General features: G+C 35.1%; 1 protein-coding gene across 3 annotated transcripts in view; it reads left to right on the plus strand.

Moving 5' to 3' along the window:
- Window positions 1-14309, plus strand: part of LOC138693086 (zinc finger protein 501-like) — a 62166-nt gene that overhangs the window by 2533 nt on the left and 45324 nt on the right. For all 3 annotated transcript variants that reach the window (XM_069816685.1, XM_069816688.1, XM_069816686.1), the window contains 2 exons: window positions 24-147; window positions 12978-13075. Coding sequence is in view for 1 of the 3 variants with exons in the window: in XM_069816688.1 (XP_069672789.1) it covers window positions 12983-13075 (93 nt within the window). In the remaining 2 variants the exon portion in view is untranslated. The remainder of the gene's footprint in view (window positions 1-23; window positions 148-12977; window positions 13076-14309) is intronic.

Genomic DNA, 14309 nt, shown 5'->3' on the forward strand with positions numbered 1-14309 from the left:
CACTTTTAATCTTACCTTTTTAGGTAAAATCCAGTCGCTGTTTTTCCAGACCAATAGGAGATGGATGACGCGATATCTGACGTCATGTGCGATGGCAGTTCTCCAAAATATGAATTGACTCGGGAGTTGCCGCCCTCAACACCGCAGGTACTTCCGCTTTTCTACATTGCACCCTACACCACTTCACTGCACTCCGTTCCTGACGTATTTTCTTTACTTCTCCCTCTGCTTTATATTACTAACTACTTAGCAATTGGAATACCTGACACATTAGAATACACTGGGATTCGACCCTAGGACCTTTGGTTTATTGGACCACTATTATAGACATTATGTTACGAATTTGTTGATGAACAAACATTTAAAAATTATACTTATGCACAATTAACATGAAATACTTCCAAAGGTATTAAACAATATGACTTTATTATGTAGTAGAACTGAATTCATTAGTTTGCTGTTAACCTTATTACAGTTAATATAACAAATAGATCACGAATTAATTAACTTATATTCTACAAGGAACTAAATGATAAATATCCTAATGATGGCGTTACTGCACTTATCTTACTATTGCCCACGTGCATCAACGTCGGTTAGTGTAACCATCGGTTAAAATTGTGACCTAATCCCCGATTAAGCATTTTTATGGTGGATCGACCTCGGTTACGACTTAAATAGGAAGTTAACCACAGTAATCTCTAACCGGCCAAATATGAGCGGTTAAAGGAGATAACCAGCGATTAGTAGAGCAAGTAAAGCAAAATGGCGGCCATAACCACAGGTGATTATTTCGAAGACGATTATTATTGTGCAGTACTTGAATTACTTGGATAGAGCGTGAGCGTGAAGGTTCTTTAGTGGAAAGAGAGAATTCTTGCGAGCAATTAGGTGACAGAGAATTTCAGGAGGGATTTCGTTTATCAAAATCTACAAATGGATCAATTGAAATAACACAAGAACAATCATATTTCTCCTACGGATCGGCTGCTTATATTACGATTCTATGTAACTATTATTTTCTGTATTTTAAGAGAGAATACTCGAATACCAGTATCTCTTTCTCTATGTCACTGGCTGAACAAAGAGAGGTTATGGATGGATCTTAGGATAATGCACAATTCCCTGGTGTAGTCCAAGATCGTACACACATTCCTACCAATTTTCTACATCCATTTCCTTTATGGATATTCCATCTTTTTTATATAATAGGCCTACATTTAAATCTAGTAATTAAGTCTATCGATACTTCAACCTAACATTGGGATATAATCATTTTTGGATTCAATTTTCCATTTTGTATGATTTTAACCTAAAAGTACTGAAAAACAAAGAAATGGAACTCACAAATATAACAGCGCCCAAAGGCAAACAAATGCAACGCGAAAATGTAGGATACGTTCATTTTGATGTAGAACATAGTGAGCGCAGTCGTTTTTAGACGTTGACTATTATGTTTGCAGCGGTATGGATGCTTTCCTTTAGTCATTTTGTAGAAACAATGTACCATCATAGACTTTACTCTGGTTAAATGAGGTGTCAGCTAGCCAAGTTTTAGTAATCGGTGATTATGAATGGTGCACATAAATTACATTTTAACCACGGCTACTGTTTAACCATCGTTTCGTAATCTATGATTACTGCGTTTTTAATCAATGTTGATGCACTTCGCCATATACGTAGTATATTTAATCGATTCACTACACTACTTCATTCAGTATTCTGTTAATGTTATTGATGTACATTAAATTACCGCAATTTTATTAAAACAGTTTTTCGAAGTTGCAGTGTAAGCTGCGGACATAAGTGACGTCATATAGACCTATTACGTCATCCAACTTATTGATCGGGAAAACAGCGACTTTTCCTTGGATACTACCAAAGGGTTAAGGTATTTAGTTTTTGTTTGTTGGCCAGAAGTTCAAAATTAGATCACAAGCAGATGTGCAGCTCAATGCTTAAACGAAGCCAACGTAGGATTCCAAGACTACCGTAGAGTCATCTGTGAGTTTTTGCAAATCTGAAGTCGATAACAGCATTACTATCTAACCAGCCACGTTTTTTTGCTGTGTCAATAACAATATTCACAACTATAGGTATAATCTACGATACAAAACATTGCAAAATAGTTACTGTGTTATAGAAGATCTTATGATATATACCTGTTTTTAACATGGAACATGACGTGTTCGTAAATGCGACAGGCTCATGTCAGTAGATTTACTGGCATGGAAAAGAACTGATGTGGGACAAAATTCTGGCACATGAGCGACGTTGATATAACCTCGGGAGTTGCGAGCGCCGTTAAATAAAACATAACATTTAACATGACAGTTAAGTGGCCGAGCTTGGAACTACAGCGCTATGTTGCCATTATGGACTACCACTCTGTCAGCTGATGGGAGCTAGCAATTGACGTTAGATGGCTGACGTTAAAATCTTTATTGACAATTGACGCGAAGGTAAAAAGCAATATCAAAATCGACAGAGAATGAAAGACGAAACGTACCAGTGCTAACATTGAGTGCACAATAAATGTCACCAAGAGAGCTATTAAGCACTCGCCACGTGGGAAAGGTAAATTTGGCAACTCAACTGTTGTTACCATAGCAACAGGCCTAGCACACTATGTGACATTCAGTTGTTTTTCCAATCACAACGCTACTGCCATGTCTCATCTTAAAAAAAAAAAAACAGGTATAGGAATCCCAGACGTCCCTAATTTTCTGAAGAAGTCAGTTTGTTTCATATCATATAGAGATAAATAAAATGAAAGAATCTATAACCAAATGAAAACTGGACATAAAAGGGCCAATATCGTTAAAAATTAGTTTCTACAAGAAAAGTAAAAGTAAATGGTAATTAATTATTTCTCGAAAAACATTAGGGCTAAGGATGAAATTAGTAAATGAAATTCTGTAAGGGCAAAAATTAACAATACAAAATAATTTTGGATGTTAATGTTGTATCTATAACAATCAAAGAATATTAAGAATCAGTAAGATACAATTTAACACGAAAAATATATAGGAAATACAGATTCATGGCATTTTAATCAATGAATTATTTAGAGATCTAGTAATTAAAATGTAATATATAGCTAAAATAAAATCTTTTGAATCAGTTACAAGTATATAATTCCTAAGTTTTAAAATGTAATGGCTAAAAGTTATTCCAGGAATTTCTTTGAAAATTTGTTTGTTGAGCCATACGCAGCACATGTAGACATCATGAAATTCGTTTAGTTATCAATTAAAAACGGCGATGTAAGACCACATTTAAGAAAAGTCATTAGTTCTCAGCTTGGTATTTGGGTTTGAGAAAGAGGAAAGGACATGTTCTTTATAACTAATAGGGGTTGAAATGCCTTATACGTGTTCAATAGACTACGAGGTAAGGAGTTGGTACTTACTTACTTATGTACTGATTTTATAAATGGAAATGTATTTACTGAAATTATAAATATAATTCAAACATAATGACAATTATTCTGATATTATGACTGAGCTTATTGTAAAGTAAAAAGTTACCCTTATATTTAATAAAGAACTTTTTCCAGCTAATTCAGTGAGTTTCATGCACCATCATCATATTCAAAAGTGAATATCTGCGTTACATGGCAGTAAAAATAATCTTCCTGAGGGCATTAAAAATCATAACCAAAATCTTGCATTACTTAAGGTAAAACTAAAACGTTGCGTAATATCTCGCATCATCTATTCCAGGTATTTCAAAACCCTGCACATTGTGCAGTTGTCTCTGTGCGATGTGCACTTTCTATTCCCCTACCTGGAGGGAATGAATCGCCTTGGAGGGGAGCGCGACAGGGTTATACAGTACCTGCAGTAGCAGATCAGCTCTTTGTTTCAGTAACATAGTTTGAGCCCGGTTGCTGATTTGGCTGTGTCTGTGAATGAGTTATGATAAATAAAGTGAGGAGTTCACAGATAACGGAGAAGAGAAATTACGAATCATATAACATAATTGTTATAATGTTTTCCTCAGCCAACAATAATTATTTTAAAATGAAATGTTTTCATCAGCCCATGTCGAAGTAATAGTGTTGTGATAGTTTAGATCAGATTAGTAAAGTTCTCAAAGTATATTCACCAGCACTTGTTTCTTAATCAGTACTCTCATAGTAAAACAAACTTGACAATGGCGTTGATTTGGAGTCTGTACTAACACAGCCATCAAAGGTTAGACGACTTACGACTTTCATTTTATGAGCTGGTAAGTGACGAGCATATAGTGAGGAATACATGTAAGGCTCTTGAAGTTGTAAGGAGGTAAGACAGCATCTATTTGCAAGGAGGAAATATTTTCTGGAAAAGTATATAATAGAAAATTTTCCATCTCATGTCACTGTATTACGTTAATATATTTACATTAATAAATCTTTAAACATCACATAGAGAGAATATCGTCGCTTCACAGCTTGTGAACTACACTTTTAATTTCTTTCAGTAACGCTCCCAACTTGTCGATACTTGCTCTCAACATTTTCCAAATAAACTGTATATGTGAATTTAAATTCTGAGCTTAATTTATATTATTTATTAATATTAATGTTAATGGTCCCAATAAATAATAATGCTTGACGAACAATTAAAGAGTAAGGTCTGTTACTTTAAAATAATTAGTACCTACTACGTACAATGAAATACTTGTTCGTTTTTTTGTTGTTTCGAAATTACAGCAATATTTTTTTTTTCTTCGAATGCTATATAAAAATCATATTAATAAATTATGCTTTACAAACCACTACTTTGTGAAGTATAACTGAGTAAGCCTAAAGTTTCTTGTATTACAATTGTCAAATATAGACACAGATAATAACTGTGTTTTTTTCCTTCTGCTAAGTGTGTTTATAATGTCCAAATGCCTATTTAATCCAACCCTAGAAGCGCAGAATAGATTATTGTACACCCCTCCAGCTAAGAACTGGTAAGAGCAACCCTTGAATGATGCAGTCTCCACAGACCAGCGATCTGTGCACGTAAGTGCACATTCAGTGTCTCGCATCTGGCATGCCTGACCTATTCCATAGGTAAATTCTTGACAAATGCTGTGTAAATAGTCGTGTAAGAGCCACCTGGGTAGATCAGGCGGTAGCGCGTTTGCCAGTTGATTTGGAATTACACCCTGACTTGGGTTCGATTCCCGCTGGTGCTGATTACCTGGTTAGGTTTTTCCGAGTTTTTTTCCAATTGTAAGGCGAACGTTAGGTAATCTATGGCGAATCTTTGGCCTGATCTCACCAAACACCATCTTGGTATCATCAATTCAATCGACGCTAAAATATAACCCAGTAGTTAGTACAGTGTCATTGAAGAAAAGTACTGCAATTAAAATAATAAACATCTCTATATGTATAATTTCAAGGGAAAAATTGTTCCGGGGCCGGGTATCGATCCCGGACCTCTGGTTGAACGTACTAGCGCTCTTTCCAACTGAGCTACCCGGGAACTCCACCCAACACCGTCTCAACTTTTCCCTTTATATCCACACAACTCGCGTTGGCTGACGAAACGCCAGAGACCCACAACGAGTGCACACAATCTCTGTGTGACTTGGAATTGTGGTTTTCTGTTAACGTACACAGTAACATATATATTATGCAAATCTAATCTTTCAGGTGAAGCTCAACTTTTCCCTTTATATCCACACAACTCGCGTGGGCTGACGAAATGCCAGAGACCCACATCGAGTGACACAAACTCTGTGTGACTTGGAATTGTGGTTTTCTGTTAACGTACACAGTGACGTACATATTATGCAAATCTAGTCTTTCAGGTAAGGCTCCCTGTAAAGCTCAGTTGGAAAGAGCGCCGGTACGTTCAACCAGAGGTCCCGGGATCGATACCCGGCCCCGGAACAATTTTTCCCTTGAAATTATTCAAATCTGCTGGTAGCTCAGTTGGAAAGAGCGCTGGTACGTTCAACCAGAGGTCCCGGGATCATACCCGGCCCCGGAACAATTTTTCCCTTGAAATTATTCAAATCTGCTGGTAACTCAGTTGGAAAGAGCGCTGGTACGTTCAACCAGAGGTCCCGGGATCGATACCCGGCCCCAGAACAATTTTTCCCTTGAAATTATTCAAATCTGCTTTATGGTAGCTCAGTTGGAAAGAGCGCTGGTACGTTCAACCAGAGGTCCCGGGATCGATACCCGGCCCCGGAACAATTTTTACCTTGAAATTATTCAAATCTGCTTTACAGGGAGCCCTGCCTGAAAGACTAGATTTGCATAATCTCTATATGTATATTTGATACATTATTAAATAGTAACTACCTCACTGCATTATAGAATATATTACTGTCATTAAGGTAATAATTCTATACCAATATATATATATATATATATATATATATATACTTCAGATTTGGATAGAGCTACTCTTCATTCTAGTTGAGTCATTCATGTGAAATCAACAACCCGACCCTCTTAGGTAGTCATCATACTTTGCAGATTTGAAGATTTTGTGTTTTTATTGAATTGTGTGAATTATTAAAGATCTCTGTTGCATACATGTATTTTTCTAACTCATATTTCCATTTTCAAAGATAGAGATAGTTTTGCCTCACTTGTTAATCTAAAAATTTAAATAACTCACGTTGTAATTAATGACAAAGATGCCATTTTGAAAGCAAGTAACAAACGCTACATTTTGTTTCGTTCAGTGCTGTGCCTTAAGCCAATAAATATACTTGTAAGCAGTTGCACTAGGTATAAAGTTTAATGTGAAAATTTCAAATCCCTTTGAAAAAATTAGAGTGTTTAATACTGTGATGGATATTATAATTTTTGGGAGCAATTTTACAAGTTCGTACCTTTCCATTCAGAACTGTGGTTAAATATGTTACAGAAAAAAATGAGTTGTGTTATTTCTGTTTCACAGAGAACCGATGTGTATGGTGGAAAAGAGAATGTTTAGAAAAAATAAAAATTCTGTGATTTACCAGTATGGTTTGACTTTTTGTTAGTGTAACGGATGTTACAAGTAATTTAGTAACAATGGTGTGTTTCTAAACAAAAAGGTGCCCTGGCTCTGGGATTTCGGTAGTATCTGTTGTAGTTGTCTTCGTCATCGTCATCACTATCATCACCACCACTATTTTCTCAGGTATAGGACTTATGGAATGTGACACGAAAATACGTAGAGATTCGAATCTGGATATAGAGGTGGTTAGGACAGCTGAGTACACTTCATACGAAATTGTGTAAATATCAATGAAGTTTACTCTGTCATACGTTAACAGTGTTAAAATTGTTAAAAAGGTATTTACCTTCGACAGACGGCCCGTTTCGACGCTATTTGTCGTCGTGTTCAGTGTCTCTTGAACCACTGCTGATTTTGGCTCTGCGATGTGCAGTTGTCGATGGCAGGGGTGGGGGTGTGTTGCTCCTATGGTGGGGGTTGGTTGTCTCTATGCTATGACGTACTATGACGTCAAACAGTGTGTGTGTATTGAACTGTAGTTGCGTATTAAGTATATTGTGGGTGTGCTATTGTATTCTTATATATTTCGTATTGTTCTAGGATGTTTAACTGTGAACTTTTTGGTGTGATGTGTAAAATTTCCATATCTGTTTCTATATTATTGTAGTCATGATTATTGTCGATAATGTGATCTGCATAATTTGATGTAATGTAAGGTTTGGTTATAGCTTTAATATGTTCGTTGTATCTTGTATGAAAGGATCTTCCTGTCTGTCCTATGTAAAAATGTGGGCAACTATTGCATTTTAATTTGTAAACTCCAGTTGAATTATATATATTTGAATGTTTAGTGTGGTTATTTAAGTATTTCTGTGTTGTGTTATTTGTTTTGTATGCAATTTTGTACTTTAGTTTTCTGAATGAAGTTGCAATTTTGTGAGTATTGGTATTGTGATATGTTAATGTTATGTATTTATTCTCGCGTGCTGTTTGTGTTGGTTTGTTCTGTTTTTGCTTTGCCTTTTTTATTAGTGTGTCTATTATGTTAGGGTTGTATCCATTGTCTTGTGCTATATATTTTATTGTGTTTAATTCTTCAGTGTAGTTGTCATTGTTCATTGGTATATTAATTAATCTGTGTGTCATTGTACGGAAAGCTGCATGTTTATGTTGTATGGGATGATTTGATGAATTGTGTATATGTGTTGTGGTTGTAGTGGGTTTCCTGTATATTTTGAATTCGTGTCTGTTATTTGTTTTGGTTATGGTGATGTCTAAGAAGTTTATAGCTTGCTTATGTTCCATTTCACTGTATACTTTAATTTGGGATGTATTTTGTTGAGTTGTTGATGTAGGTTTTCTATTTGTCTTTTGTTTCCATTATATAGGACTATTATGTCATCTTCATATCGATGCCAGTACATTATTTTCTCTGCGTGTTTGTTGTTGTCGATATTTAGTATGTGTGTTTGTTCTATGTTGTGAATAAAGATTTCAGCTAATATACTTGATATAGGTGAACCCATTGGTAATCCTTCAGTTTGTGTATATTATTTATTGTTATGTGTGAAATAATTTTGTTTAGTAATAATTCCTGTGATATGTATGATTTCGTTAATGTGAGTCTGTGGTTAACGTGTGACAGAGTAAATTTTATGTTTTTAACAAAGTGTTAACGAGAACTTTAATCAATGATCAATTAAGTATAACATTTTTAAATGCAAAATTTGACGATAATATGAAAACCATGACAGTGCTCTGGTGCTATCCAGATTCGAAAAATAGTACCTTGGCACTGCCAGGGCCCAGCGGGCCTAAAATATCCCTTGCTTCTCACTCATATTAAGGAAAAAATGGTGATGAGAGAGATTATGAAAATGAAGGAACAAGAGTTTCAGGTTCATAAAGCATTTTGGTAAAATCGTGCTATTGCGCATTGTAGGATAAGTTTGCTGTGTCATGTTACAAGAAAATTCTTCTTACTTATGTCAAGCAAAGCGTGCTGATGAAGCATTTTATAAAAATAAAGGGAATGAGGTAGAGTATGAAATGAAACTGGTCAAATGTGGGATGAGATAGAGCCTTATGGAGCATTGTTGAAAAATTTGGCTAGTGAAGCATTTTGGAAAATTGTGCCGATAAGTTATGTTGCAAAAAGTTGGTGATCAATTAGATCAGGAGTTCGATGTCAATATAACATTTTAGGAAAATCGTGCTGGTTGGGCATGCTAGGAATAACACATTCATGAGAGAAGTTAGGTAAAAAGACACCAGACGGCATTGTAGGGTGTCTGGAGCAGGGGCGTATTTTGCGGGCTACCGGGGCTACCAGCGGTAGCCCAAGGAAATTACAAAAGAAAAAGTTTATAATATAACATAATGTAATAATTTTGTATTATTAGTTTTACCATAGTAATTAAAATTAAAGTAATTGTTAGATATATTTTGTGTAATAATAGGGTCAGCGGTAGCCCAAACCCTTTAACCAGTATACGCCACTGGTCTGGAGTCATGTTAGGAGGAAATGCTTCTTATGCATGTTAAGAAAACGTGCTGATGTGGCATATTACGAAAATCAAGAGGAAAAATTTCAGGTTCATAAAAAATTTTAGGAAAATCTTGCTAATGAGGCACATTAGGGAAGATATTATGATCAGAATTTTAGGATTTCTCTAGAATGTCATGTTAGAAGAAAATGCTTCTGACGTATGCTGATAAAAACGTGCTGCTAAGTCTTCATTGTGTTGGAGTTGGCAGCAATCACTGCATGGGTACCACGAGAAGTGACAGGTGGCATAGCATCTCTGCGCCAGTTGATATTGCAGCTAGAGGTGCAGTCATAAGGTTCTCTTCGTGAAAGAATTTCGCAACAGACAACGTTCACAGTACATGTCATATTTTTGATGATGCAGAGCAAAAACCTGTGTGCAAAGTGCTCAGTAACAGTATCTTGTCTGTATCATTTGTTATTAAATTATTATTATTATTATTATTATTATTATTATTACTACTACTACTACTACTACTACTACTACTACCCTTGCACCAATAATATTTTTTGATAGCTAAAAGAATGTTGAAATTGGTATTTTCTGTTTTGTTAATATACTGAATGCCGTAGAAACAGTCATGCACCTGAATCCCATAGTCTTTCAATGTAGGCGATGTCTATCATTATGAGAGAAAAAACAATTGTGATCGCAAGCCCAGTGAAGCTGTGCTGCATTTTTTTTGTACGAGATTTATTTCTGTGAATTATTCCAAAAATGGAATCGAATCATAACCAAAATATTCCACTCATTGATTGAATTTAAAAGAATAATGAATTTCCCCTCCCCCAATAAAAACTGTCTAAATATCCTAACACATCTAGTGGTAAAAAAAAAAAAACAATTCCCGTAACTTACCATGAATTATGTCACTTTGTAATATATTTATGCAAAGAATCACCTATCTTTCATATAAACTTTTTTTGCAAAACAGAGCAAGTAACAGTATGTAGTGACTAAGATGAAGATTGCTGTCAAAGAAGAAGCCATAGGAAAAAAATTTGCAGTTCTAAGTGGCAATAAGTTAACTTATCACCAAAAAAAAAAAAAAAAAAAAAAAAAAATTACTTGAGTGTCAAATATCTCAAGTTTCCTGAAAATAAAGTGAGTTGATATACTCTATATCACATGTTATTAAATTTTTAATTGGTAGGCTCACTAACTGTAGCACTACCGCCAGAGTTCCAGGAGGAACTACTAGGCAGTGGGCCATGTACTTAATTGTCATTGTAGCTCAGTTGACTGAGGCTCTTGCCTGTCAATTTGAACTTGCACTTGAGCTGATTAACTGGTTGGGTTTTTCCGAGGTTTTCCCCAACCATAAGGTGAATGTCAGGTAAAAGAAGAAGAAAGTTAGCTTCCCTTATGAAAAGGTTGCCAGATTTGACAAAGCGTATTACATATAATTTGGAAACACACCTAAAAGGTAAAATGATATGCATTTGAAACGATGAGGGAATCGAATATACAAAATGTCAGAAAAATTTACACCTAAGTAGCGTTTGTGCTCATTTACAGTTAAGAAAGGGAAAAAAAATATCATCAGATAGGTTAGAATGATATGAAAGCCATATACCGCGAGAAAAATAATAGTACGGATTTATTGGCATGGCAAATCCTCAGCCTCATCTCGCCAAAGAGCATCTCACTATCTCCAATCCCATCGACGCTAAATAACCTAGTAGTTGATACAGCCTCGTTAAATAACCTACTAAAAAAACACTGACGACGCAATGTTAAGAATTCGCTCTGGCCCTTTTGGCAAAGTGCAAATCCAATGAAGAGAAGCAAGAAAAATATTCTGCTTTCTGTGTTACAGTTAATCTGGACAATAATTACCCTACAATTAATGTAGGAATCTACTGTGAGTGGAACCTTTATGTAGTTATCATAAAATTCCTGTCAACTTTATTATATTCCTACTGATACAATTTTGCAACATTTATTTCGGTTCATAATTGCACTGCTTGTGTATTTTGTGAGCTGGTGCAGTGTAAGAGAAGGCCTTATGGCTTAATTTTACAAAAGTCTGTTTTAATTCTAGCTACAATGTTACTGTAGGGGCTATTCCATATGAAATCGATCAGTAAAAAACCTCGCATTTTTTATACTCTAATTTTTTCCATATTTATACAAGGTGCTGAGGAGAGTGCATTTTAAAAAATATACTATCGACAGTCAAACGGTTTTCGTATTGTTGAGCGACAAATTTAGCGTATTTTATAAAAAACAAGCCTCTTTCAGCACTCAGAACTCTGGAACCATTTACTGCAGAACATTGAACGGGAGCTCATTTTGAATCTGACATTTGGTAGGTTATGTTAAAAAGTAATCCTTATTTTTATTGCATACAGAGAGACAGATAATCTGATTTTACTTACTTTTAGGCTTTTTGCTTATTTGTAAAAATGTAAAAGTTATTGAGAAAAAACCTTGCATTATTAAGAGGGATTCGGCATTGTTTGCTTAGTGGTACGGCAATAAGTTTCGAGGGTATTAAATAGATTATTTTCACATGCCTAGACTTGAACGGTGCAGTACCGCACGCACTGGCCGACAGCTGAAGATAAGCGAGCGTTGGGCGTCATTTTACTCTTGTGTTTATGAAAACCTGTGATAAAGCTAGCCCATCTATGCGCTACTAGACGAAACATCACATGTTTGTCTTCTGGCCTAGCTTATCTCGGCTAGGTCCCGCCTCACAGTCAGCTGGTTAGTTCACGCCCATACTATCTATTTTCTTTATTTGATATTATGAATACTTTCTTATCAACATACCATCAATAAAAATATGTGTTTATTTGTCTACTTTCAATGCGGAATCTAACTGTATATTTAAAAAATATTTTTTTTTCCTAGGCAAAGGCGTCTTAATGAGGAAAAATCTAAATTCCATAATTTCCATAAAAAGTAAGAAAAACAGTTTACATGTCAATATAAACTTTAATTTCTCAGCATCAAAATAAACCATGATTTTGATCATTGGGTGAAAGGTTTTTGGAGCTACAACAGTTTAAAGTTGCTAATTTTATGAAAATGCGATAAATTTAAATATTTTTTAATTTAAACACTATGAAGTTCTGATGCCTCAAACTTTGCACAAAACATTATATCACAGTTCTCTACGTACAAAGAGTTTCATTGTATTTAGAAATTGTAAGGTCAATTGTCTCTATATTTTGGTCTATTTGAGGTGGAATAGCTGCACCATTAATTATAAGAAAGAGACATGAAGAACCTGTAAGGGTAAAGTGCTTGCTCTCGCCCTCTGTTACCTATTTCCATGTTAACTGTTTATGTAAAGTAATATACGCCCCCCCCCCACACACACACACACACACCCTCCCATTTATAGTACCGTGGTACTAAAGCAGTTCTGTATGTGTATAGTACTTAGACAAAGAGTTTGTAACATGAATGTGGCAAATGTTTTCCATCAGCTGTTTTTGTGAAAGAATGTTAATGTCATAATCATTTCTTTCAGTTGTGATGGATTTGATCAAGATGGAGCCCGAAGTTGACCCGTTGGCTATACAAACAAATGACAACACAGATGTAGAAAAGAAAGAGTTTCTATCAGAGGTAAATTGAAAGTTATTACTCTGTTACCTATACCGGTACCTATGTGACTTTCATGATAAAAGTACCTAATGATGGAAAGTTACATGTAGGCCTACATCTCTCAAATTATATATAGATTTTATCAGAGTACAGAGAATCAACTCTGGAGTTGTTTATCTTATTTTCTGTGTTATCACATATATTTTTCTGTTAGACATAGACTTTTGAGAATCAGATGGGCTCTTTATTTAAAGTGTAGTTCATATAAATTTGTCAGTGAAGTGTTTATTATGAACCATCGCAAATCTTCATTTTTTCCAGTATTGTATTGTATTGTATTTATTAACATTCCATGGTATTCATACATTGCTTTACAGCTAGAATATGGAACAAGTCAAAAAACTTAATACTATTATAAAATCTTAATTTATAGTCACAGTCTAGATGAAATATATACAGACCAGATTTACAATATAGTCTACCAGTACAACACAAAGTTTTAGTATCAATTTCATGAAGTGTTATTGAATGTCATGAATTCATCTACAGAATAGAGTCCACACCTGTGGAGTAACGGTTAGCATGCCTAGCCGCGAAACCAGGTGGCCCGGGTTCGATTCCCGGTCGGGGCAAGTTACCTGGTTGAGGTTTTTTCCGGGGTTTTCCCTCAACCCAATATGAGCAAATGCTGGGTAACTTTCGGTGTTGGACCCCGGACTCATTTCACCGGCATTATCACCTTCATCTCATTCAGACGCTAAATAACCTGAGCTGTTGATAAAGCGTCGTAAAATAACCTACTAAATCTACAGAATAGAAGGGGTGAGAAATTAGGTACTTCTTTAATTTGGCCCTAAATAGTCTTATGTTTTGAGTTTCATTTTTTATATTGATAGGGAAGCTATTAGAAATTTTTAATGCCATATAACGCACTCCTTTTTGATAGCATGATAGACTTGCTGATGGAGTATGAAAGTCATTTTTTGACATGTATTTATGCTATGAACTGTTGAATTAGTTACAAAGTTTTCACGATTACATACGAAGAAGATTATTAATGAAAAGATATACTGACATGGGCATTATTTGTAGTTTTTTGAAAATAGTCCTACAAAAGATTCCCCAGATTTGGCACCTACTATTATTCTAATTACTCTTTCTTGTAATAGAAATATACTGTTACTATCTATGGAATTTCCCCAAAATATTATTCCAAAACTCATTATAGAGTGGAAGTATGCAAAGTATATTGTTT

The sequence above is a fragment of the Periplaneta americana genome, chromosome 17, assembly GCF_040183065.1.
Source record: "Periplaneta americana isolate PAMFEO1 chromosome 17, P.americana_PAMFEO1_priV1, whole genome shotgun sequence".
Classification (NCBI taxonomy): domain Eukaryota; kingdom Metazoa; phylum Arthropoda; class Insecta; order Blattodea; family Blattidae; genus Periplaneta; species Periplaneta americana.